The sequence below is a fragment of the Eumetopias jubatus genome, unplaced genomic scaffold (genome assembly GCF_037043125.1).
Source record: "Eumetopias jubatus isolate StellerSeaLion01/CBP00866 unplaced genomic scaffold, mEumJub1_p1.0 scaffold_12, whole genome shotgun sequence".
NCBI classification, from domain to species: domain Eukaryota; kingdom Metazoa; phylum Chordata; class Mammalia; order Carnivora; family Otariidae; genus Eumetopias; species Eumetopias jubatus.
Genome location: NW_028274818.1, coordinates 18,619,728 through 18,647,555, shown reverse-complemented (window position 1 = coordinate 18,647,555; position 27,828 = coordinate 18,619,728). Strand labels below are relative to the sequence as shown.

Sequence of the window (27,828 nt, the reverse complement as noted above, 5' to 3'; positions counted from 1 at the left end):
CTTGTTCTTACATCAATTTTGCACTCTCTACCTCCTCTGATAAGCTATGAAATGGTGTCAAATTAATTTTTCTACCCACAGTTATATGCAATGCTTTGTGCTTAAAGCTGTTTCTCAAATACATAACATAAACAAATGAGCTTTCTAAAATACTTTTTAAACTGTTTAATTTGGAGTGATTTGTTTAAATATCATAACACATCATTTTTATGTAGGATGTTCTTATTTTCATTGTAAATAAATATTTACTGAACAGCTTCTGTATGTTGTACAATTTCCCGGGGTCCAAGAATAAAAACCTAAATATTACCATCAGCCCTCAAAAGCTTAGCTGCACTTAGGGGCTCCATAAGGATGCACATTCTATATAAGCACAGAGATACTTTAAGTGACTTCAGAATCAGCAAGGGGTAGGGGAGCTGAAGACAATTTGAAGACTCTACTGTGTTTGTCCATTAATATAAGAGCAAGACTTAAGCAATGTTGATGTAGCTACCTAAACCAGGAAAATGATTTAAACAAAGATGTGGAAGTGAGCATATTTAAAGAGAGTGCTTAGAGATGGAGAGTGAATACAAATTCCAGGCACTACATGAGATCAGATTGTAAGGGCCTGGATTACTACCTTGAGAGCTTTGCAATGGGGACTCAATGTGTTTGTTTTCCTCCTTTCGCTGAGTGACATGGATGTTCATTTAGAAAACATTTTTTAAAAGTTTCTCTAGTAGGGCACCTGGGTGGCTCAGATGGTTAAGCGTCTGCCTTCGGCTCAGGTCATGATCCCAGGGTCCTGGAATCGAGTCCCACATCGGGTTTCCTGCCTCTTGGGAGCCTGCTTCTCCCTCCACTTCTCTCTCACTCTCTGTCTCTCATGAATACATAAATAAAATCTTTAAAAGAAACAGTTTCTCTAGTAATTCCAATTAACTGATTTGGTATTACAATGAGTAGGGCTAAGACAGTGAAAATGAAGAAAATAATACAATTTCATAAATAAGTGAATAAGGAGGAAGTGTCAAGAAATGTGCAGGACTCTGAAGTTTTATATGACTTGCAAGCTACTCTGTTAGCCTCTTTCATGGATTTTGGCAAAGGACACAAGACTCCCGATTCAGGGACAAAGGTTTTTATTACCCATGACAAAGTAAAGCAGTGTAAACATCAGCATGTTTGCATCAGTTCCCCGTGCCTGAAATTCACACAGAGAAGATGTGTTGTGTCCAGATGGATGCTTTACATGTGGTGGGATTTCATCACAGCTGAGAAATGCAGCACCAAGGGTCTAACACTTTTGAGCAACAAATAAGCATTATGACAACTGGTAAACAAGCTAGCCCCCTTTCCCTGGGGCAGTTACAAAGGGTCGCCATCAGGTTATAGTTGTCTGCATCTACTTAGTTGCCTATGTGACTAACTACAGAAATGCTTAGTGTCAGGAGACAGATAACCCTTGCAGCCTGGTGCACTCAACAAGAATGTGCTGGGAAGCTCAGGGTCCATGGCAACTATGCTCGAACAGAAGGAGAATTCAAAACTGATTCCCTGATTTCCTAGACTTTTAATCTCAGAAGAGCATGACCTCAGACTTACTCATTTTATAAATCTCACTTTTATAAAACCCAGACCAAGCAGATCTGTCTGTCTAGCTAGCCAGCTAGCTAGGTAGCTGTTTATCATCTATTATCTATCTCTATACCTAAATCTCTATATGTTGCCTAATGGTGCTGTAACATTGCCACAAACAGGGTGACGGAAAAAAATAAAGGACATTTATTCTTTCAATATTCTGTAGGTCAGAAATCTGATCAAGGGGTTTACAGGCCATGATTCCTCTAGCTCTGGTGAAGAATCCTTCCTCTCCACTTGCTAGCTTCTGCCAACATATTGGCAATCCTTGACTTGGAATTACATCACTCCAGTCTCTACCTCCATTGTCACCTGGGTTTCTTCCTTCTATGTGTCTGTGTCTCTATGTCATCTCCTCTTATTATGATGCCAGTGTGCTTGACCCTTGAACAACATGAGTTTGAACTCTGGGGGTCCACATATACATGGACATTTTTTGATAAACACAGTACAGTACCATAAATTTATTTTCTCTTCTTTATGATTTCTTAATAACATTTTTTTCTCTAGCTTATTTTATTATAAGAATACAGTATATAATTCATATATGAAATATGTATTAATAGGCTGTTTATGTAGTGGGTAAGGTTTCCAGTCAACAGTTGTCTATTAGTAGTTATGTTTTGGGGGACTAGAGTTATATGTGGGTTTTTGATTGAGTGAGGAACCAGCACTTCAACCCTCATGTTGTTCAAGGGTCAATTGTGTTTGGATTTAGAACCTACCCTAATCCAGCATAGACTCATCTAAGTGGAACTAATTACACTGTAATTAGTTTGTTTCCAAATAAAGTCACATTCTGAGGCCCAGGGGCACATGATTTTTGAGGGGACACTCTACAACCCAGTATAACATCTATATCTATATCTTGCTAGTGAGTGTATATACATATGAATTGATACATGAATGAACAATGAATGAACTCAAGACCATGTATTGAGTTCATTGGAACAATGGATCCAAACATAAAAAAATAAATAGTATTATAACACAGAAGGATTCAATACTAGACATGCTGATTTAACTTGATTAATGGGCTTAAGGTAGAGAGGACCCACTGTCAGTTGGAAAAAACATGGGTGTTATCACTCCTTTATTTACTACCCCATGTAATATATGATTCTCCACAATAATATCACCCTGATGTTCTCTTTACTTATCCATACCATGTTAATTCTATAAACAGTTCAGGGACTGTCTCTTTTTTGGTTATTTTCACCCACATGCTTTGTATTTTTATAACTTCTACATTTATTAGCATAACCTATGAATTACTTTTTATTTAGATTGTGTATTAATTATATATGTGTATGCATTTCTAGTGTAATAGGCACTTGGAATTCACACACACAAAAAACTATATATTTTTTAATTATTCATTTTCCTCACATAATATCAAAATTGATATTAGACACATAATTAGAAGTTAGTAAGTACTTACTAAGCTTGCATATTTATGTTTATGCAAGTTTTCTCTAAGTAGACTAATTCAGATTTTGTTGACAATTTAACATATTTCAAAATGGGGGAACAAAGTAATACAACTTTTAGCATTTATTTATAGAAATATTATTTTTTAAGGGCACCTGGGTGGCTCAGTCGTTAAGCGTTTGGCTTCCGCTTGGGTCATGATCCCAGGGCCCTGGGATCCAGCCCTGAATTGGGCTCCCTCCTCCATGGGAAGCCTGCTTCTCCCTCTCCCACTACCCCAGCTTGTGTTCCCTCTCTGGTTGTGTCTCTCTCTGTCAAATAAATAAATAAATAATCTTTTAAAAATTATTAAAAAAAATAAAAAGAGGAAATACCTTTTTTTTAAAAGAAATGTATATGAAAACATTTCAATAACATTCTCTGTGCAGACTGCTTTTTTTACGATTTTATTTATTTATTTGAGACGGAGAGAGTGAGAGAGAGCATGAGAGGGGAGAGGGTCAGAGGGAGAAGCAGACTCCCCACTGAGCAGGGAGCCTGATGCGGGACTCTATCCTGGGACTCCAGGATCATGACCTGAGCTGAAGGCAGTCACTTAACCAACTGAGCCATCCAGGCGCCCTGTGCAGATTGCTTTTAAGCAGCATTTGATATTTATCTAACTTTGACTTTTAACATTTTTGTTTTATCTCTAATATTAATATACCATTTTCATTATCTTCGTATCTTCAAATAATGAAACACATTTTGTATGTTCTTGGAGATTATACTAGTAACAGTCTGCCATGAACAAAGCAAACTAAAATTCCAGCCCAGCACACTGTGTGTCTGATTCAGTAGGAGGTTGACTTTTAAGACTTATTTTCAGCCTTGCAAATTTGTCTGATTTATTTATCATTCCATATTTAATTTGATTTCATGGCCTTTTCACCTTAGTTGACAACATGTACTGTACTATAAGCAGTCTCTTGTTTGCATTTTCCTTAGTTTGATTTCAATTCTGTATTATATGTCATAGTTCAGTTATCCCTACAGACGTAGGGATAAATTATCGGTGGCTACTGTATGTACTTAATTCAAGTATTATTTTTAAAAGGCATTATCTTGGGTATACAACCAGTTTTAGGCAAATTCTGTACTTAATGAAAGGTAGGTTCTACAGCTGTATTTAAATGTTTGCCATTATAAGAAACATTAATTATAATGACAATATATGTCCTAGGGGAAGAACCTTCTAAGTGTTTTCTTTGTTATATGTTGCACTTTCTAATACACATATCCCATACAACACATTATTTTCATGAAATGGTAAGATTTTATTACTAAAGACTTCATTGTGCATTGACTGCAATGAAATAAGGTTGCAGTAGAGAAAAAATAATGCTGAAGAAGGATGAGGGAGAGCTGAGTTTTTCAGAATTTTCTACTGTTAGAATTCAGAGTCACTAGCTTCTTATCACTGGCCTTCAGGCTTTTTCAAATATACCTTTCATAATGGCCAGAGAAAGCAGTTAACCAATCTCCTTTCCCTCCAAAGATAAAATAAGTAAAGAAAAAGAAATAAAATAAAAACAACAGATCTAACAGTTGGAAGGAAAAAGTTAAGGAAAGTCAGCAATGAGATATGTACTTGCTAGATTTGATGGGGTCATAAATGGACTCATTAGTTTATTGCAAAGTAACAAGGCAAACAAAGAACTGCTCTCTCAGACTCAGTAGCTTGAGTGTGCTGTCCCTGGTCCTGACCACATCAGTACTGAGGAGTGACCCGCAAGGAGCCCCAGCTGAATGGTCCAGAGGCAGCCTAAGAGTTGCCCATCATCAGTGCTAATAATCCCAGATCTTGGGGCTTCCATCTAGAAGATTTTATAGCATAAGAAGATGTATGTAAGGCATTAATCAATCAGAATAAACTACAATTCAATCTTGTCATTGCTGCTTTCCCTGTCCCTCACATAAATTTAAGCCCAGTAACATGCCTTAACAAAGCACAAGAAAGTTACCTGAAATAGACATCTGCATTCAATGTAAGTGAACTTTGTGGATAATAAATGGCTAAAAAATAAATAAATAAATAAATAAATAAAGGGAAGATTAAAAAAAAGTTTCGTCTAATGCAGTATCTTAAAAAAATTAGAGACTATCAGGAAGTACTGATATGTAAAAGATGTAAACTTAAGTTAATTCTGATAATGGTAACACAGAAATGAATCTAATTGAATTTTTCTTGCTTCTTTACCTACACACCAGAAAAATTAGAAAAGTATAAACAGCAATTATCTTTTGTTTCTCTTCTTATTTCAAATACTATTTCAACAAAATATAAAAGTTCAGATTTTAACTCTTACGGTTAACGTAGAAATATGGCTTTTGTCACAGATAATCAAACCAGAAAGGACATGAGATAACATTTTGGAAGATGCTTTGAATTGATGAATATTCCAGAAACAAAAAATCTCAGCTCAGTAAGTGATTCATGGATGAACAAATAAATGAATAATTTAGGTTTCTTCTATTTCTCTATTAAAAAATGTTCCTCTTGCCTGGGTGGCTCAGTCGTTGACCATCTGCCTTCAGCTCAGGTCATGATCCCTGGGTCCTGGGATCGAGCCCTGCATGGGGCTCCCTGCTCCATGGGGAGCCTGTTTCTCCCTCTCCCACTCCCCCTGCTTGTGTTCCCTCTCTCGCTGTCTCTCTCTCTCTCTGTCAAATAAATAAATAAAAATCTTTAAAAAAAAAAAAATGTTCCTCTCCAACTCCTCTTGCATACATTCTTACCTCTTTCATGTATCAGTGAATCTCTTAGAATTGACTGAGGTTTTAATTACCTGAAGGAAATGCCATTACCTTTTATTGTGCCTTTAAAAAGAGGCTAGTTTTATGGAAATGCAGTATTAAGTAGTGCATAAGAGTATCATATTGTCTGTTTCAATCCCAGTTCAGCCATTTCAGTGTTCATGTTGAAAATTACTTCACTCTTCACTGTAATTCACTTTCCTCATCTACAAAATGGAGAAGATATCAGTAGCAATCTTAGGTTCCTGTTGAGTCTGAATGAGTTCATAAACGTAAGGTGTTTAGAAAAGTATCTGGACCATAGTAGGTAGTGCATATTAGCCACTATGGTAAAATTAAATCCTTATAAAAATACTTACCTCTTTCAAAATTAAAATATAAATACTAGCTAATAAATCAATATCTTTGTTTATACCCAAAGTAATAATTCTAAGGCTAAAATTGAAGGAAAACTTAACAGTAGTTTGAAGTTAAGCTGGGAATATAACCAAGTACTTTCTGTTATAATAAGGCAGCCTTGGTACTATAGTTTCCTAATTACTTTATTTGAATTACTAGTCTTTTTCTTTCTTTCTTTCTTTCTTTCTTTCTTTCTTTCTTTCTTTCTTTCTTTCTTTCTTTCTTCATTCTTGATGCAAGGGAATATATTTTATAATGAATTGTAAGCAATAAAGCAATTTTAGGGGGGAAAGTTTCCTGATTTATGATGGTTCAACTTAGGATTTGACTTTATGATGGTACAAAAGCAATAAGTATTCAGTCAAAATTGTCCTTCAAATTTTGAATTTTTATCTTTTCCCAGGCTAGTTGTATGAGGTATGGTACTCTCTCAGGATGCTGGGCAGCTCCCAGTCAGCCACGTGATCATGAGGGTCAACAACCAATACACTTATAAACATTTTGTACCCATACAACCATTCTGTTTTTCACTATCAGTATACCATTAAAAAAAAGTACTAGATATTATTTAACACCTTATTATAAAATAGGCTTTGTGTTAGATGATTTTGCCCATCTGTAGGTTAATGTAATTGTTCTGAGCATGCTTAAATTAGGCTAAGCTAAGCTATGATGTTCAGGACCTCAGGTATGTTAAATGCTTTTTTGACTTATGATATTTTCAACTTACCAGAGGTTTATCAGGACATAACTCCATCATAAGTGGGGGAAGATCTGTGCTTGTACTCATCTATATACTTCTAAGGTTGTGTTAGGTGGTAGGAAGATCTTTGCTCAAATCCCTAATCTCCCACTTACTCATTATCTATATGACCTTAGGAAAGTTAATCCATCTCTTGGTCTCAGTAATCTGCTCTGTAAAAAAATAGTGTTAATAACATTTACCTCATAGTAGTGAGAATTATATAAATATGTTAGGTAAAGTGCCTAAATTAGCTGCTTAATAAAGTTATACATCTTTTCTTCTCTCTTAGATCCCATGTGAAAGCCCTTTGTGAAGATTTAACCATTTCTCAACCTAATTCCAGTTGTATTTTTTCCATATAACATTTTATTTCTTATTTGCACATGAAGAAATAGAAGTTCAGGGTCAGAGAGAATGGCATGGTATTTGGTTTAATCACACCGTACAGGCTGTTTCTTAACGAAATTTTTTTAGATTATCCCAGAGTTTGGTTTGAAATCTGAGTTGTTTATACCGTCTGAGTTTGTGTGTGTGTGTGTTTGTGTGTGTGTGTTTATGATTTGAGGGAAGAATATTAAACATGAAAATAGTAAATATTCGGAATCACTTATGAGATTTCTTTGTACTCTGTGCCCTAAAACACAATGTACTTGAGTCTAATCATACATTTGATAACAACTTCTAATCTACAGGTAACTAATTAGGGATAGAAGAGCAAGTTTAACGGCACCATTAAATGATACTGAGGAATCAATTATTCAAATCCAAGAGTGGGATATTTTACAAAACTGATCTCATTTCCTTAAAATGTCAATGGCTGGTTGGGGGGACACCTGGGTGGCTCACATGGTTAAGCGTCTGCCTTTGGCTCAGGTCATGATCCCAGGGTCCTGGGATCGAGTCCCGCATCGGGCTCCCTGCTCCTTGGGAGCCTGCTTCTCCCTCTGCCTCTCTCTCTCTCTCTCATGGATAGGTAAATAAAATCTTTAAAAAAATAAAAGTCAATGGCATGGGGAGAAAAAAAGAAAGCAAGACTGAAAAGACTTAAGGGACATAACTGCCTAATGAAATGAATAGAATCTCTTTGAATTCTGATTTTTAATAACTGAAAATATATATTTTTAGAATTTCAGAGAAACTTTAATATGGCTTGGGTACTAGTCACTGTCAATAAATCATGGTTAATTTTTGTTATGTGATAATGGCAATTCTAATTATGTAAGTTAATGTTCTTCTAACATTTTAATTTTTGAGATGCATATAGAATTGCATGCAGAATATTTAAGATTGAAATGACATGAGGTCTGAAATTTGCTTTAAAACCTTCCAAACTATCCCAACCTTCCCCCTCCCAGAAAAGGGGAGGAGGTGGATGAAACATGTGAAACAAAATACAAAATGTTGGTAGTGGTTGAGGCTGGCTAATGAATTCCTGGAACTCGGGTGGAATTTCTACTGGTAGCATGTGTTTGAAAATTTCATACTAAAATATTGTTTAAAATTAATAAAAATAATTGATTGTAGTCTCCTTACGATTAGCTATTATGTCTTTTCAGGCTTTAAGCAATTATTTATAGAGTAGGAAGCTTAAAAATAGTTATTAAATTGCATGTATTATTATGTGCACATTTTAGTTTATACTAACACAAGATTTTTATAGAAATTTGTTAAACAAAAATGTTTCAAGGTTGATACTACAATTTTAAAATCTTTTTGAAAGGTTTTTGAAAAACAAGATGTTTCTTCTTAATTTACCCTGAATAACAATGAAACAGTTAGCTCTAACATAGAATTGGATTACAAAGGGATTAAGACCCTTTATTCCATATTTTGCAAAGGCATTATATTGAGAAGGTCAAGTATATCTTGCATAGAGTAGGCACTTAAATACCCAAAGTAGTGGCAATTGTTCCCTTTTAACCAACTATAACTTGATTTAAAGAGGTAATAATCTTGGGGCACCTGGGTGGCTCAGTCTTTAAGCGTCTGCCTTCGGCTCAGGTCATGGTCCCAGGGTCCTGGGATTGAGCCCTGCACCGAGCCCCGCATTGGACTCCTTGCTTAGCGGGAAGCCTGCTCCTCCCTCTCCCTCTCCCCCTGCTTGTGTTCCCTCTCTCACTGTCTCTCTCTCTGTTAAAAAAAAAAAATAAGTAAAATCTTAAAAAAAAGAGAGAGGTAATAATCTTTTTAAATTGGAGAATAACTGAGGATTATGGTGTCCCTATACCCAAAGCACTGCTTTTTTTACAATCATACAGAAAAATAGGACTCTGTCCTTGTGTACAGAAATTTCAAGAAACACAAGACTCTCAAATTCATTGAGCAAAAGAACATGAAAGTATCATGAGTATTTCATATGCAAATAGCTAAGTATGACTTCCGCTCATCCTTTCAATTCTCTTCAGGTAACTGCTCCGTGAATAAAAACTCAAATTTATCTCATTCAATTTTGAATCAGAAAATCTATTAAGAAAGGAAAGGAAAATACGTTCTTTTGAACTTGGGTTTAGTCCCTTTAGGATGTTATGTTTACACCAACTGCTGACATTGCAAGAACATTTGACGACACTTACCCCAGGGTGGATATCCAGTTATATGGTAGTCACGCTATTTTGAATTTAATTTGTCAAACAAATAACAGAAAGGACAGCAGGTGTTTTTGTCTAACCCCATTGGTTATGATTAGAGATATTATAAAACTATGAAAATTAATGTTGACATACCACTTTGAAAGCTAATTTTCTCGTGTATGTGACATGCCATAGCATATCTGAAATGTGTGTATTCCCACTTGCCAGAATGAGGTTCTAAAAGCAGATGTTGTCTATTTCAATCAATTTTCAGTTATTAATGGTAGCTTTTAACTACATTTGTGAGAGGCAGATACTTCCAATTAGTATTTTTCAGGAACAACGTGATGTTTATTCTGAGGAGAAAGTTATGGCTGCTAAAATCCATTTTAATGTAGCCTCATGTAGATAAAAATTACCAAGTATAAGCATTACTGTACACAGCTTTAGGGAACAACACCATTTTTCCTTTGATTTTACACTACAGAGGAAGAAATGAATGTTGCTTAATCTTGGTGGAATGAAACGAAAAGAATAGAAATAGAGTGAATGATGCACCAAAAATCTCCTCCAGTGGTTGTCAGCTTTTTGAGGCAATATAGTTGCTTTGTTTCTCAAAGGATTCCTCAGAGAAGCATGTACATTTATGTCAAATCTCATTTCGCTGTTAATGTGTAAGGAAGCCAAATAGAAAGCTGCAATAGAACGTGTTCAGAAAGTCAGTTTCATCTACCATGTTTTATGTGTATCAGAGCCATTAAGCAAAATATTCTTAAATATTAAAACTACAATAAAAAATTATCTGTCACCTTTGCTTTTCTACAACTGTAGGTAACTGTGACATTCAGGGCTTCTCTCTTGGTCTAAACGTCTTCATGTCTGTGTCCAGAAAGCACTGAGCTTAGGAGGTTATTAAGTCATCCTAACTTATTGTTGATTTAATTGTTCAATCTTGATTTCTATTGCTGATATATAAAAACATAGAAGTTTCTTTTCCATGTTCTTCCTTTCTTTAAGAAAGTGTGGAAAATAATAAACTCAGATACCAATGATAGAACAAGAGATGTTGTAACGTGGATGGAAGTAATATTCATTTACTTTTCAGGGAAAAGGCAGATGGATGCTATCTAGAGCATGTGATAAGAAGCTGAGATCTAGAAATATTTGTCAAGTTATAGGTGAGAAATATTTTAAAGATTGACCCTTCTTGGGGTGCCTGGGTGGCTCAGTTGGTTAAGTGGCTGCCTTCTGCTCAGGTCATGATCCCGGGGTCCTGGGATCGAGCCCCGCGTCGGGCTCCCTGCTCTGCAGGAAGCCTGCTTCTCCCTCTCCCACTCCCCCTGCTTGTGTTCCATCTCTCTCTGTAAAATAAATAAAGTCTTAAAAAAAAAAGAATTTCAGAACTTAATATTCATGGGCACAGTTGGTGCCCCACTCTACCTGTCTGTTCTCTAGATAAAAATAATTAGAATCGAAGGCACTTAGAGGTGAGCAAGAGTGGAAGAATTTGACACAATAGTTTGTAATACTTTTAGGAAGAAAACATACTATGGGATTTTCTTTTCATATGAGAAACTATGCCCTGAATACGGAAATGAAAGTTGTAGGTTTGATTTAATCCTGGGTTTTTTTCTTGGGGAAGGTAGTGCTTCAGCACAATCTCCCCAAAACAACTCTGACATTAATATATGGTGACATGCTTCTTTCAGTTTATAGGAATAGGAAGAGGTTGTACTTGAGATCATTTACAGGAGTGATATATGTGGGAATAAACTGAAGTGAGAAATAAAACATTTCTTCTAAGAGTCCAAATACCGTTAGAAAGACACTAAAATGAGACTTTCGATTCACTGGAAGAGGAAAAGCATACATTGGATTTTAAAAAATCAGTATGTATTTATTGGTTTACTGACTTTGTTTCCCAATCTAAAGCTGCAAATGGATTCTCTGAACTTTTCATTGCAAAAACAAAAGGCATTCTGAAATATATATATAGAATATTGCCTTATGTGGTAGCACAGTTAACAAAATCATAATATACTAATACTTAGAAATACTCAATGATTTCAATAATTTCAGTTAATGACCCATTATTTTTTTGAAATTCTACTAAATCCTCACGAACCAGGAAAACAAAATTCATTCTCAACATTAATTTGACTTTGTTTCAAAAATAACTGCACTGTAGGGATATGGCTAACTGAGGCTAAAAACACATACTTATTTTTTTAAAAGTCCTATTTTCTTTCACCTACCTCCACCTCCAGGTTTTATTTCAAACAAGCATTGAAAATCTTCCAGGTGTATTCAAAAATGCCTGAAGAATCCACATTCTTTCCCAAGTTGTTAATACTTTTGTTGATTGTCAAGTGTTTTTCCTCTTTGTTAAAATCACTTGTCCATTAAGCCAATAGATGCAATTTTCTGTTTCAGATTGTCAGTCTTTAGATATTTTAATTCCAAGAAAGTTCCGAAAATTTGGCTTGCTTGGCTTTTATTTTAGAGTTGCAAAAGACAAGTTAATTTTTGTAGAATTTCCTTCTGAAACCTCATTACTGTTAGTATGCAAATTACTTCAACTTGCTCCACCCTGAGATATCCCTCAATCTCCAAGCACTGTGGGTTTCTTCTCCCACCCCAACCCCACCCCCACCACAAGATCAAAGAACTGTTTAGTTTCAAAATTTGACTGCTTCTCAGAAACTTTTATCTTGTTGCTAGTAATCAATATTCTGCTACAAGTAACAGAAAACTTGATGAATGGAACCCCAAAAACAAAGATTTTTCTTTTTCAACTAACAGGAGTTCTGTAGAAAGTAACTATTGGCAACGGCTCTGCAACTTGTTGTAGATGTTGCAGTTGTTGATGGTTCTTTTTTTTTAATAAAGATTTTTTTTAATTTTTATTTATTTAACAGAGAGAGAGACAGCGAGAGACGGAACACAAGCAGGGGGAGTGGGAGAGGGAGAAGCAGCCTCCCCACGGAGCAGGGAGCCCAATGAGGGGCTCAATCCCAGGATCCTGGGATCAGAGGCTTAATGACTGAGCCACTCAGGCACACCTGTTGATGGTTCTTAAGGACAGAACCAGTTTGCCTGCTTTTGTTTGGTGTTTGTTTGCTTGTTTGCTTGCTTGCCTTTCCCTCAACTTTTCTTACATGTTTGTTGGCTTGAAACCATGGAATGATTCTTGTTGCTTCAGAAATCAGAACCATTTTCAGGATAAGTAGCAGGAAGAGTGTAGCAAGATTGGCTATTGACTTCTTTCAGGATAAAGAAGCTATGCCAGACTATTCCGCATCAGAGGTCTATTTGTATCGGAACTGTGCTTACTGCTAACTTCAAGGAAAAGGGAGCAAGTAGTTTTCTTTTGTTTTGTTTTGTTTTTTTGGCACATTGTGTTGAACAAAATCAAGCTTCTGTTTGTACGAATAAGGGGCCTGTGGATATTGGATAGGCAATTAACAACAAATGAAACCCTCATTCTTAATTCACAAATCTCACTTACCTCTTCAGCTTGCCTTTGCCTCTGACACAACCAGATACCATAACAGATGATATATATATTAGGATGACTTCATAAGTAAAAATAGAATGAGAAGAAATCTTACATAAACTACTGTGTTTAGACAAGGATGTGATTATCATAAAGTTCAAACTAATCCCCTTCCCTAGGTGAAATATTCAATGAAAACAGTTCATGATTATTTTCCAACAGCTTTATCCTATGCTAGAATAAGGAAACATGACTAAAAATGTTTACATAATAATAATTTAACTTCCAGAATCAAAGACAAGTTGGTTTTAGCCCTGTATCCACTTAGGTGTTGTTGTTCTTCTTTCATGCAAGGTACATGTGATGTAAAAATTCATTATTGTTCTAAACAGAAACTGAGGTAGACCTACTCTTTCTTCAGTTAGATGGATAGAATGTCTCTCAGACACACTGATGCAAGTTATTTCAGAATCTCCTTTGTACCACATGATTCTTTTTCACTGTCCTATGACTTTAACATAATCTATAAAATATGGGATTTTAGATTATTAAACATCATGATAATATTAAGATGTCAGTATGAATTATATTTTCATCTCACTTTGTGCTGGTTAATCCAGAAACAGTATAGTAGTTTACATTTTGTCCAAAGCTTATCTGGGCTGTCAAAACATTTCAGACAATTGTCACCTGAGGAGGTAGACTGAAATCATAATATCTAGAAAAATATCCTTTCTCATCATTTTTTCATATATGCCTTTATTGGGCCAGTAACACCATAGATAATATAGTGGAGTGATGAAGAGCATGGACACTGGCTCATTTTTATAGACACTGTGCTGTCACTTAACAGGCACCTTGTGGAAAATGATAGTACTCACTTCATAGAATTGTTGCAAAGGCTAAATGTATATTTATATACATAAGATGTTTAAATAGTCCCCAGCACACAGTAAGTGCGACCTCTAATACATACATTCTATGGATCTGGTGAACTATCTCTAGAATGGCCTTTGTTAACTCTTGGTTTGCAAATGACATATGATTTTATAAGGTCAAACTATTTGTATTAGAATAGGTAATTATTATACATCTCATATATAAACACATAAAAGGAATTATCTGATTTTTTTTACATCACGGTTTTAACAGTTATTTGCATATAATGTCTTTTTTACCTTTCAAAGGATCGATTATTAAAAGATAATAAATGACAATGGTAACAAAGAAAAAGAAAACAGATAATTTAAAATTAATTTGTAAGCAAAGAAATGATAATACCTAATTTTTGAATAATTTCAAAATGGATTTACTGTTCAAAAATTAAATTAAGGCTAAACCTTCAACGCTAAAGAATAAACTTGTGGATGTTCCCCCCCAACAGAACAGATTAAGCTCTTGAAATGATACAAGTTTCTCTCCATCTTTCTGCCAATTGATAAGAAGCTCCTCTTTGTATTGTTGTGGTTTACACTGCAAGTGAGAGAACAATACATTTTGAATACCCATTGGATTTGTGTCACTGCTGATATCATCCAGAGCGACTCATTTTTTTCCTTATCAAATGATATTTTGGTTAATGGAACGTCTTGTGCACTGAGGAAAGAGATGTTCTACATAATGTAAGCCTGCTTGAGAACCCATGGATTAAAGTGATTGCTCTACTATTTGTTTTCTGAATAGATGTGGAATGGTCATTTAAGATAATCCATCATTTTCTGTAGTCTCATTTGGAAAATAATGAGGCCAAAGAAGGCTAGACATACGGAATTGTTTCTGTTTTCTAAACAGTCATTTGGTTCACTTTTAGTTTCCACAGACTTAAATGTAATATTAAGTTGGTAGAAAAATTAGGAGATAATACCGGTCTTAGTTTGGGCCGCAGTCACGAAAATACCATGGACTTGGTGACTTGAATAACAAATGTGTATTTTTCACAGTTCTGGAGGCTGGAGCACCAAGATCAAGGCACAGGAAGATTTGGTGTCTAGTGAGAGGTCACTTCCTGCTTTATAGATAGCCATCTTCTTACTTTGTGGGAACAGGGTGAGACAGCTCTCTAGGGTCCCTTTTCTGAGGGCACTAATTCCACTGATGATGGCTCCATCCTTATTACCTAATTACTTCCCAAAGTCCCTAACTCCTAATACTATCACATTGAGAAATAGGATTTCAACATACAAAATAAGCGTCGGGCTCTGCCCTGGGCATGGAGCCTGCTTAATATTCTCTCTCTCCATGTCTCTTTGCCTTTCCACCCACACACTCTCTCTCTCGCTATAAATAATAAAAATAATAAAATTAGCAGTCTGAAAATAATCCTGTGCAATATCACATTTATAATCTGCAGTAAATTCAATGAAACCTTTGCAATTTTGTAGTTAGAGTACAGCACTGGTGTTCACACTTAGAGAATAACTATCATTCTTACACTATCCACAGTTGAGTAATTTGTAAAGCATAAATAATATACATAATACTGATATCTTATAACTGTAGTGCTTTCAGATTTTCACATTTTCTTGTGTGGGACATAAAAACAAGATTTGTCCAGTTTCTTGTCATTTATTATCCAGATAATCAGGGTTAAGTTCTTGCCAAGTGGAAGCAGGGAGTTGAAAATATGTGTAAAAGTAGTATTATGATTCTAGGCCATGGCATCCAACATAGAGAAGGGTGAAAATAATGAATAAGGGTGAAAACAATCACAAATAAAAAATACCACGTCCTCATGTGCAGGTTTAGTTAGTTAGTTAGTTAGTTAGTTAGTTAGTTAGTTAGTTAGTTAGTTAGTGGTTGTGAGCTCATGGTCAAAATAATTTTATTTATATTGATTCTTCAAGTCCTTTGCAGAATGTACATTCCTCTAGAAAACATATATGTTTAATTTTGCCACTTTACAACAATTTTGGAGCACTTTAAAATAATTATTTTCATTCCTGTTTTTGAATTTATAGATTATGTATTTTCCCCTCTACTAACAATGAGGTCAGGGCAGACACTCATTTTGCTCTCGGCCTTTGCTAGATGTTGGTTGCTTTTGTTGCTGTTTTGTTTTAAGCTGACTCTCTTTAAAAGCATAGTGTCTGTCTTTCCAAATATAGTGGGTCTCCAATTCAACTTCTTGCCATCCAGTGTACCAGACTTTGTCTCTGATACCCAAGATGACCACCCCATCCTTGAGATCAGGCATACATATGTCTTTCTCCATATTGTTCTTTTACTTCAGTTTCAGCTTATGAAGTTTACAGCATCTTTCTTTCCATATCATAATGCATTAAAAATAGTTATTGCCAGAATTTTTTGGCATTTTGCATTGAGGAATTTTAAGCATATTCCCTCTGACATTTTTCCCCAGACATAAGTCCATAATTCAATTTTGACTTAGCAGTTTTGTTTGGAAGGTCCAGGAAGGCATTTTGTTGGTCTCTAGGAATTCCAGTGAAATTACAGTCATTTTCTTTCTTCTGAAGAGCTCATACTCCAATTAAGAAAACTAACATGTAGGAAATTACAGATATTATCATGAATAGTATACTTTAGTTGAAATAATTAGACAAGAATCTACTAAACCACAATGTATGGTTATACATGGCCTAATTACAAATACAGTAATGGAGATAACTTATAGACTCATTCAAGGAATTTAGTTGTTTTATTGTCAAAAACAGACTGTATAGAGTAGAAATAATTCAATTTTCATCTTGAACAGGTTAAGCAGAGGAGAAAGACATTTAATTCTATAACAAGCAAATTCAATGTAGTTGAAATTGAGCATCCCATATTTAGGGAGAGGAACAGGGACAGCCTAAATGGAGAATATAGTTTATTAAGCATTGACAGCTAGATGCTGTCAGTTTGTGAATGGCTTCAAAAGCTAGGCAAAAGGCATCTTATATATTAAAAATATAGAGGTGTCATGAATTAGAAATGGATCAATTTTAAAGTTAGCTTGCTAGTACACAAATGTAACAAAATGTCAAAAAGAGCAGGTGCAGAGCTTCTAGAAACCAAGTTCTTGCCCTACTTGAGACACAAAGGGATAAGTTGATATTCACCATTGTAGACAGCAATGATGATTGTATTAAGAAAGAAGAAAATGGTAAGTTTGGAGACATTCTATTTGGAGGGATGTTTCTAAGTCAAAGGTGGGTATATCATAGACAGTTCATGCCGTAATTTTGTTCATAGGTATATGAATAGATGGACATCAGATTTGGGCAAATTATATTTTGTTTATTTAATTTAAAAATAGGCTTTAAATGTAAATAGTATTGGTTATTATATATTTTTTTAAGATTTTATTTATTTGACAGAGAGAGAAAGAGATAGCGAGAGCAGGAACACAAGCAGGGGGAGTGGGAGAGGGAGAAGCAGGCTTCCTGCTGAGCTGGGAGCCCAATGCAGGGCTCAATCCCAGGACCCTGGGATCGTGACCTGAGCTGAAGGCAGATGCTTAACGACTGAGCCACCCAGGCAGCCCTGGTTATTAGTTTTAGAAAAATATTAAAATTGATTAAATTATTTAAATGATAGAGTTAACATTTTATTGATCTTCTGTAAGTTGATAAGAAATCGCTCATGAAACATACTTTTAAAAAGCAGATATTATGAAAATAAGACAATTTTCTAAAATGTTAATCACCTACTAGAAATCAAGAAAGCCATATGAAATACTAAGAACAACAACAAAAACAATGAAGGACATTTCTAATTTAGTCTTAAATTTGCTTTTCCAGCTTCCTCTCTTGTTCACTAATTTATTCACTTATATAAAATTTATATTAAATTTGAAGTACTAGGATCAGAGATGAATACATCTGTGAAAGATGAAATGGAATGGTCTCTTTATAAATATTTTATTTTAAATTCCTAAATTATATTATTTAGGTTTTCAAATTTGGATCCATAATGCACACATTTTAAGACCAATAAAGGTTTAGAAGGTTGTAATGGGGGAATTTAAGTATAAACATTGTACATTGATTTAGTATTTAGTATATGATTGTGATAGTAAATTAGTGAAGTAAACAAATACATATTTTTCTTCATAGAATGTATAATGTAATGAGATACAGATGATTTGGTAATAATTATTTGGTGTAATGAATGTTATGGTGGATGAAAACCAGGATGTTATGAATGTGCTTAGGAGACATCAGATTTACCTGTCTTTGCAAAATAATTGCATTTGTGTCAATATTCATCAATTACACTAACCACTTACTAGCTGAACTTGCACATAATAAATACTTTTTAAGCTCTGTTAACTTAATATCCAATATGACTTAGTGGGCAAGATATTTCAATTTTTGGTAATCTTTGGAAGAAAATGAAACGTGGACTCTAATTAGGAAAATGCTGGTGTTCTTTTGATAATATCTTCTCTTCACTTCGAGTAATGTAATTGCGTTCATTTTTGTGTGCCTCACATTTCACAGCCTGAATGTTGACTTGTCTCTTTTCATATCTTATGTCACAAGTAGAAGAAAAACATATCTTTTGATATTTTTGAACTATAGTATCAGATGCAGCATCTTTGGGGACAAAAATGTTTCAGTAGCTCTCTAAGAAGTAAGCAGATTTGTCTGTGTATGTCACTCAATCAAATGTGTTACAAATTAGTTGGACTGAAACATTTTGTTTGTTGTTGCCCTACTTATTAATTTTTGCTTTGGTTGATTGTGCTTTTGATGTCATATCCAAAATATCACTGGGAGTAATAAAGACCAGGGATGTGTACTTTGAGTTCTATCACTTACTAGCTGTTGGACTTTGAGCAAGTTCTAGTTATTTAAGCTTTTTAAAAGGCATGCCCTTACTTATAAATTGGGGTAACAAGCATCCTTACTCAGGCAGTAGGGAGAATTGAGAGGAATAAATAAATAATGCCTATTAAAGGACTATGCTCATGATAAAACCTCAATGACTGTTACTACCAGGTAATAATTTCTTTAAAATTTAACCTACATCTTCAACTGCTTCACTCGCATTGTCTTTCTGCAAACCAAAATTATTAGTAGATACTTGAATTAAAATGTGTATATATATGTGTCTATAAGTCTATAGATGTGTATCTATATACACATGTGGTATATAGACACTTCCTTGGGAGACCCATGGCTGAGGGACATTTGACAATGACATTCTTTCTCTTGGAGTGTAAAACTGTTTCTAAGAGTGAAACTATTATATGTTGGGGGTGTCACCATGAGCCCCAGGCCACATTGTCAAGGCTGAGATGGTCAGAGCATCAGAAATGGAAGAGGGTGGGTGACAGAATATTTGGTATTATCTGTCTGTGGCTGAGCTAATAATCAGCTTATGATTGTTTAAATAGCTGTGGGTGCTTAATCCCAAATTCATATTTAGTTTAAAGTATTAGAGTCGGAGAAACACAAATCTATGAAGGCTGAAATGAAATGCTCTACTCAAAAGAGTGATATTTAACTTCAAAAAGATACTGAAATTATATTGTTTAGGTTTTAAAATTTGGATCCACATTGCACAGATTTGGAGAGCAATAAAAGATTAGAAGGTTGAAATAAGGGACCTTTGAAATAAGATTATTAGTGCTCAGAGAGGATTTAACCATGAGAGGAGGTAATTGTTTTTGTATCAACATATGTTCTAATACCTCAGTGCAAACCGTTGCACATCAGAATATATGTCCTGAATTTGAGCAACATTGCCTTTACACACGTTTTAGATTTTCAAAACTATCACAAAGAGGCCACACACATACTTTTAAATATAGTCTTGACCGTGTTATCAATAACTGTTTATTTTGATAAATATAAAATGCAGAAATACAGTGTAATATTATGCATGCAATGCATGAGTTGTAGATAAAATAAAAATTTTCAATTTTCTGGAGGAAAAGCATTTGTATTAAAGGAACTACATACAATGATATTTCTTTAAAAGATAACAGTATTAACACAATAATAAAAATAAGCATTTACGTTTATTTCCCATTTATTCTGTGCCTAGGCACTCTTTTAAGTGCTTTTCCTGAAATTGTGCTTTAATTTTCACAACAGCCTATACTTTATTCCCAATTTATATATGAGGTGAATGAAACAAGATTCAAAGTTGATAGTTTGGCTCCCCAAAAGTGATTGAAGCCAATAGAGTATACTGTCACTCAAAAACTAAACTTTATGTCATAATTAAAAGTTATTTTTATCAAATTAAAAGTTATTTTATCTTTGATGCTGTCCAGCTAATAGCAATACATGGACATTTTCCTAAAGTCATTTATTAAGTACTTTTTCTCATGATCTCATGGAACGACACTTTCAACCACATTTAAAAAAATAATATTTAAATTTGCTTCTCTGAGTTTGTCTTCATTGTACTACTTAACAGATATGTAACAGAGGAATTCATTAAAACTATGAACCTCAGTATTTTTAAAAGTTTAAAATGAGAGATTTTAACCTTTGGAAACTACTGTGAAGAATTTTCAATAATGAATACAAAGTAGCTGGCCCATGACATGAGAGGTAGTCACTAAGTAATTAATATTACTGTAACAACGTAGAATTCATTTATTAAGCAGGTTTTAGTGTTTGCTTTGTTCTTTAATGTATGCACATGGCCAATTTTCCGGTGTAGAGTTTGCAAACTGTAGCGTATATAGTGGCGACAGAGCCCCACATGTTAATTCAAAGCCATCTGATGCTGACGCTTCTCCACAGAAATTGTAACTTTTCTCTACCTTCTCTGAACATATTTTTTTTGAAACAATATTTTTTTTATTATGTTATGTTAATCACCATACATTACATCATTAGTTTTTGATGTAGTGTTCCATGATTCACTGTTTGCGTATAACACCCAGTGCTCCATGCAGAATGTGCCCTCTTTAATACCCATCACCAGGCTAACCCATCCCCCATCCCCTCCCCTCTAGAACCCTCAGTTTGTTTCTCAGAGTCCATGGTCTCTCATGGTTCATCTCCCCCTCCGATCCCCCCCTTCATTTTTCCCTTCCTGCTGTCTTTTTTTTTTTTTTAAACATACAATGTATTATTTGTTTCAGAGGTACAGGTCTACGATTCAATAGTCTTGCACAATTCACAGTGCTCACCATAGCACATATTCTTACATGCTGATGGCTAAATGGTATTTAAAGTGCCCCTAGTCACTATTTGGGTTGTTAATTTTCTTACATAGGAACCTTGCAGCCCAGCTGTACATAACATCCTCTGGGATTGCATACTCCTGGGCCCTATGCCTAGAAATTCTTATAGTATCTCTGGAGAGAGGCCCAGGAATCTGTTTCACCAACCACACTTAACATCATTCAAAACTATAAGAATAAGCCCATATCTTAGTTGATATTCTTAGTAACAGAAAAGTTTGAGAGACAAGCATTTCATTCACGCTGTTTCATTATGAGCAGCCACCACATGTGAGACGGGGACGATGGGAGTTATATGTTACACCATTCCACCCTAACAAAAGATTGGCAAGTGGAGTCACAAAGGAACACACAAAAGTTCAGAAAGCTATCTGTATTCCCCAGGGTCATGCAGAACCAAACTTTTAGTGTTTCTTCGAGCTCTGCTTAATGTTAAGGACGCTAAGTGACCCGTCCCAGGTCATTGGGTAGAGTCCAGCCCAGAAATCAGTTATTCTATCTTTTAGTCTAGGGCATTTCTGATGCTCATGTGACATGTATCCTGTGGAGAAGAACAGATCTTCAACACATGGAGAATATTATAGATTGAACCAGGACAACTGGTTAAACAGCTGTGTAAAGTCCCCAAATTAGTATGCCACGTGATTCCTCAAATAGCAACATGCTATAGGCTTTTAGCTTAAATTTTAACCTAAATTTTAAAATTTTAACTTAACTCTGGAAGGCATTTTTCTCTTCTTAATACTGTCCCATAAAAGCCTTTGTAGAAATTATTTCCAAAATGCAAACTCGGTTCCTGATAGATAATGGAGTTCCTGCCCTTCCTGAAATGCTCCATGTCATAGTAGCTGTCACAGGCCAAAGGCCTTTTTAATTCTTTCTTCTATTTCTGTCTTCTGTTCTCCCATAATCCATAGTTCTTCACTCTAATTTCTGTCTCTCCTTCCCTCCTTATTCCTCTCTCCCTCTTTTATTACTTCCTTTATTTAGTAAATATTAATTAAAGTGCAATTAAGTAGATGGCACAAACCACGCCACATGTTTGATGAAAAGCGCCAAAAGACCTGCTTGCCAGGAGTCCATCTATTGACATTGCATCCTCTAGCCTTAGCCCGAGGAGACACCAAATAATTAATATGAATAAAAGCTATAGATGAGAATAAAAGAAGTGTGGTACTACTTCCTTTATATATTTAAATATAAAAGGAAGCAGAGTGTTTAAAAAAATGCTCAATACAGGCTACTTTTGATTTTTATTTATTTTACCTTAATTAAATGAATTTATAAAGTTACTTAACAATCAAGCTTATTTAAAATAAGTTTAAATGCTTTAGAATAAAGAAAAAAGCAGTTAAATTTTACTTTGTTGGGAAAAATAAAACTACGTGATTATTTGGGTAAATGAAAAATCCAAAGGGGCTCCCTTCTCTGTTTTTGACTCCTGCTTTAGCCAAGACTTTACAAGGAGTAAAGCAAACTGATTATTGCATCAAATTTTCCTTTAAAAATCTATTCCCTACTTGTGAAATACAGTAAAAGAGTCAAAAGGTAGGTAGTAGGGGAGAAAGGAGAAGAAGCCTAAAAGAAGAAAATCCACACGCTAGCTCTTCCGTCCCAGGGTACGGAAGCTTTGACAGTATGCCAAGTTATCAATATTCATACATGACAAGCTGAAACCCACGAAGCCGAAACACATTCCTTCAGTAATGCATCTGCGGGGACGTGAAAAGGATTGGAAGAGATTGAAAGCTGAAAAAGCCATTGCTTTTCTAAAGTATCCAAATGCTAGTTTCTACAGCGCCCTAGTTTTGTGATCTCTGTCTTTAACCTTAGGTATATTTATTTCATTTTTTGTTTGTCCTTATGGTTTGGAAACATGATTAGAGCTTACAATGAAAGATGAATTGGCTCAGGGAATTTCTGCTTTGGTTTCAGGGAAGAAAATATAATTTTCAATGCAGATAGGATATATATTTTATATTTTTTTATATTAGAAAGACACAAATAGAGTTATAGAAGAGAGAGAGAGAGAGAAAAGGGGGAAGAAGAGAGAAGAGAACATAGAAAAGAAAGGAAGGAAGGACAGGAAGGAAGGGAGGCAGGGAGGGAGGGAGGGAAAAGAGAGAGAAAGAAGCCAAGATGGAGAGACATTAATAGCCCCTGAAAGAGAAAACTGATGGAATAAATACATCACTAGCTGCAGATTAAAAATCAGTAATAATTTCAATATATCTAAACTCAATACAGAAAGAATCAAGCTATTTCATACACCACAGAAGGAAGCTTTTTGCACATTTTTTCTGCGGGGAGTAAACAACCAGAGCTAGAGGAACTCATACGTAGATGTATGGCTCACAAAGTGCCAAAGAGCCTCACACCATCGCTATTTCACCACCCTTGGGTATACTCCTGGGAGAGTTCTTCTGAGAACTTATTTTTAGAGAATTTAGAAGAAGTTAGAAATGAATTTAATAGGTTCGAGTTTCCGGTCAATGTTTTTCAGTGTGAGAAATAATTAAGAGGAAGACGTTTTATGCTTTGGTTGTTTTTTTTTTTTTTTCTTTTCTTCTGGGTCTATAGCAAAAAAGTTACATTTAGGGAAGGTGGAAAAGAAAAGCTTTTTATATATTTAATTGCACAAAAGTCAAAGTGTATGTTGTGTAATTCTACTTCCTGCAACCCGAGAGAGCTGGGTCTTTACAACTGTATTAAATGTTCTTTTTAGGGCTTTAAATTTCACTCAAAATTATACTTATTAAGAAAATGTCTTTTAATTCATATATGCATTTGATTCAAGATTCATTAAACATTAAAGGGCTATGATCTCCTGGTAGTCCACTTGGCACTGGATATACAGCACTAAGCAGGCATACGTCCTTCTGGCAAGCTGGGAATTATATTTAATAGGATAAATGGAGTATGAACAAGTAGGTACAGAATAATACAAAATTTTAAGTGAAAAAAGGTACCATGAAAAAAATAAGTAAGTTCCATGAGAGGGAAGAAAGGAGTTTTGGGATTTATTTGGGAAAACAAGGAAGAACTCACTTAAAAAAAAAAATGTGTTGCATTGCAAAGGGAGGATGGGCAGGGAATGGAAATGAATATGTAATTTAAATAGCTCAAATATTGTTATGGATAGTGAATGCATTGTTTTTATTGGTTATTTGGACAGATTAGTGCCTGTGTTTTACCAGTATTCTGCATGGACAAAGTCTTTGAAACTGCAGCAGTGTGTAAGCGTAAAGGATGGAGTGTAATAGATATATTTCGCAGAAAATCTCATAGGTACTAAATAGTGAACACCAGAAAGGCATAAGAATATCAAAAATTGAAACACTGTGCAATATTCTAACCACATGCATGCAGTCTGAGCCTATTTCTCCCGCGAACTCAGTATGGAAGGTACTACTATTCCCATTTTTCACACAAGAAAATGGCACGTTATAGACACCCTTCAACTCTTCCTTGATCATAAGCTACAATAAAAACAAAGAATTATCTGGTTACAGGGCCACACAATTTTCCTTCGTTATTTTACTGAGATTTTTAAACACACCAAAAGAGTTTGAATAATGTGGGGGAAACACGAAAAGTAAATTCTTACATTTGCATCATGATTAGCCTGATTTCTGGGTATAAATAAGGAAAAATGTTAATGATTCAAATCAAACACATTAAACTGACACACTTAACCCTTATTAAAACAACTTGTAGTTGGTTTTAACAAGATATTTTCAACAATTTTCTTGAGCAGCCTTTAAGAATAAAGTCAAACATGTCTTACTAATATTTTCCTTCTCAGTGGGTACTTGTTCTGTCAATATTGATAAAACCCGAGGATTTAAATACACTGATTGACATTTTAGAGTTGTTTATTTTTCTTTCATTTTTATTTTACTTCCTATTTGGCTTCCTGCAACATTAGTGCTTTATGAAGCTAAGAGCAAATGAATAAGGAGTCACCATTTATATGCTCTAATTCTACTCGAGACATTTTATGATAATATCACTTTTATTTCCTGTTGCTGGTTAGCATTTCAAAACAATAACTGACCCAATTATGTTCACCATAAGCTTCGGAGTACCCTAATGAAATGACAAGCAATCTTTTCAGAAGGTATTCCATGCAGTATTTCAGTTCAAATCAAATATATCCCCATCTACCCTTGTGCAATGAAGAATGAAAAAAGTTATCTAATATAATACATATATATAGCATATTTAAATATTATATTAAAATGTATCTATTTTCAGGGCGCCTGGGTGGCTCAGTTGGTTATCTCTAGAAGTTGCAAAAGTGCTGAGTCCTGGGATCCTGAGCCTTCGGCTCAGGCATGCATGATCCTGGAGTCCTGGGATCGAGTCCCGCATCAGGCTCCCTGCTCAGCAGGGAGTCTGCTTCTCCCTCTGACCCTCTTCCCTCTTGTGCTCTCTATCTCTCATTCTCTCTCTCTCAAATAAATAAATAAAATCTTTAAAAAAAATAAAATAAAATGTATCTATTTTCAATTATAAACTGCCTGGATCTTTTATCTCAGTTAAATAACTGGAGTTAACCTAAGAAATGATGGTGAAGCTTTCAGAGCTACGGTTAATTTTATTGCAGTACACCAAAAAATGTCTTTGTATTCATATAGATTCGTGTTGTTTTGTGTTTCTAGAACCTCAACCTACTGGCTCACTCGCATCCAGTCTTTTCTCTACTGCAATGAGAATGGCCTCCTGGGCAGCTTTTCGGAAGAGACGCACTCATGCACGTGCCCGAATGACCAAGTAGTCTGCACCGCGTTCCTGCCCTGCACGGTGGGCGACGCCTCCGCCTGTCTGACCTGCGCCCCTGACAACCGCACCCGCTGTGGCACCTGCAACACAGGCTACATGCTGAGCCAGGGGCTCTGCAAGCCTGAGGTCGCCGAGTCCACCGATCACTATATTGGCTTTGAGACTGACCTGCAAGACCTGGAGTTGAAATACCTGTTGCAGAAGACTGATAGACGAATAGAAGTCCACGCCATTTTTATCAGCAACGACATGCGCCTCAATAGCTGGTTCGACCCCTCCTGGCGTAAGCGGATGCTCCTCACCTTGAAGAGTAACAAGTACAAGTCAAGTCTGGTCCATATGATCTTGGGTCTCTCTTTACAGATTTGCTTAACTAAAAACAGCACCTTGGAGCCGGTGTTGGCTGTTTACGTCAACCCCTTCGGAGGCAGCCACTCCGAGAGCTGGTTTATGCCTGTGAATGAAAACAGCTTTCCAGACTGGGAGCGGACTAAGCTGGACCTCCCACTGCAGTGTTATAACTGGTCGCTGACTCTGGGCAACAAGTGGAAGACATTTTTTGAGACAGTGCACATCTACCTGAGGAGTCGCATCAAGTCAAATGGCCCCAATGGAAATGAGAGCATTTACTACGAACCTCTGGAATTTATTGACCCTTCCCGGAACCTGGGTTATATGAAAATCAATAACATTCAAGTGTTTGGTTACAGCATGCACTTTGACCCTGAAGCAATTCGGGACTTGATTTTGCAGCTGGACTACCCCTATACTCAGGGATCCCAGGACTCAGCACTTTTGCAACTTCTAGAGATAAGAGACCGTGTAAATAAACTCTCCCCACCTGGTCAGCGTCGTCTAGATCTTTTCTCTTGCTTGCTTCGTCATAGACTCAAGCTGTCTACTAGTGAGGTGGTGAGGATCCAATCTGCTCTGCAGGCATTTAATGCCAAATTGCCAAACACAGTGGATTATGACACGACCAAATTATGTAGTTAACCATAAATGTCAAGCACAACCCAAAATCTTGAAGGAGTTTTTACAGTGCTTTTGTGGAACAGTTTATGTTTGGAAGAGTACATTTAAATTGTCTTTTCAATATCTGTCTTATATCAGTCAATAACATTGGATGGCAATTTACACACATGAACTTGCTGACAATGAATATATTATACTGCAGTTTTGGTTTATGAATGAAATAAATACTGACACCAGTCTAGAAGACATTCTACTTTTTACAATAAATTTCATTTGTAATTTTATATGTTCCGTGGCAATGCTTTTGTGCATTACATCCTCTAGAGGGAACATAAAAAGATACCAATAAAATTTTGTAGCTGAACAGTTATTAAAAAGAAGTGCTGTGGGATTCCTTTTTTCCATGAAATGAGTTTTATTTTGATATAGCTTGTTAGAACCTGGGGAAAATTCACCAAGAGTTTTTCAATGGAAACAGTTGAAGGTCCCCTTCAATAGCCTTTAGAGAAAACTAGGTAGAATATTTAGTATTCAGTTGTATTTTTATGGTCAACAGCACAACGGCAGTGGTACCTTTATGACCTGTGCTTATAAATCATTCCTAGAGACACCATCATTATTAAAATAAACAGATGAACTATTTCCCGACTAAATATGAGAACATTCTGGCGAACATACAGAAAAACCAGTGTGATTATAAGCCCATGACCGAGCAAGTAAACCCTTTATTTCCTTGGCAACTTCCTTTGTCTTGCTTTTCTTTCTAAATTCTAATATGCAATAATCAGCATACTCTGCCCAATCATTTTCATTTCAAGTACTGAAAGCCTAGTTATTCCAGCACTTTACCAAAGTC

General features: G+C 35.5%; 1 protein-coding gene across 2 annotated transcripts in view; it reads left to right on the top strand.

The window, feature by feature from the left end:
• BRINP3 (BMP/retinoic acid inducible neural specific 3) overlaps nt 1–26,993 on the top strand; it is a 364,729-nt gene extending 337,736 nt beyond the window's left edge. For both annotated transcript variants that reach the window (XM_028104768.2, XM_028104769.2), the window contains one exon: nt 25,877–26,993. In XM_028104768.2, the coding sequence (XP_027960569.1) occupies nt 25,877–26,993 (1,117 nt within the window). The remainder of the gene's footprint in view (nt 1–25,876) is intronic.
• The last annotated feature ends 835 nt before the right edge of the window (nt 26,994–27,828 follow it).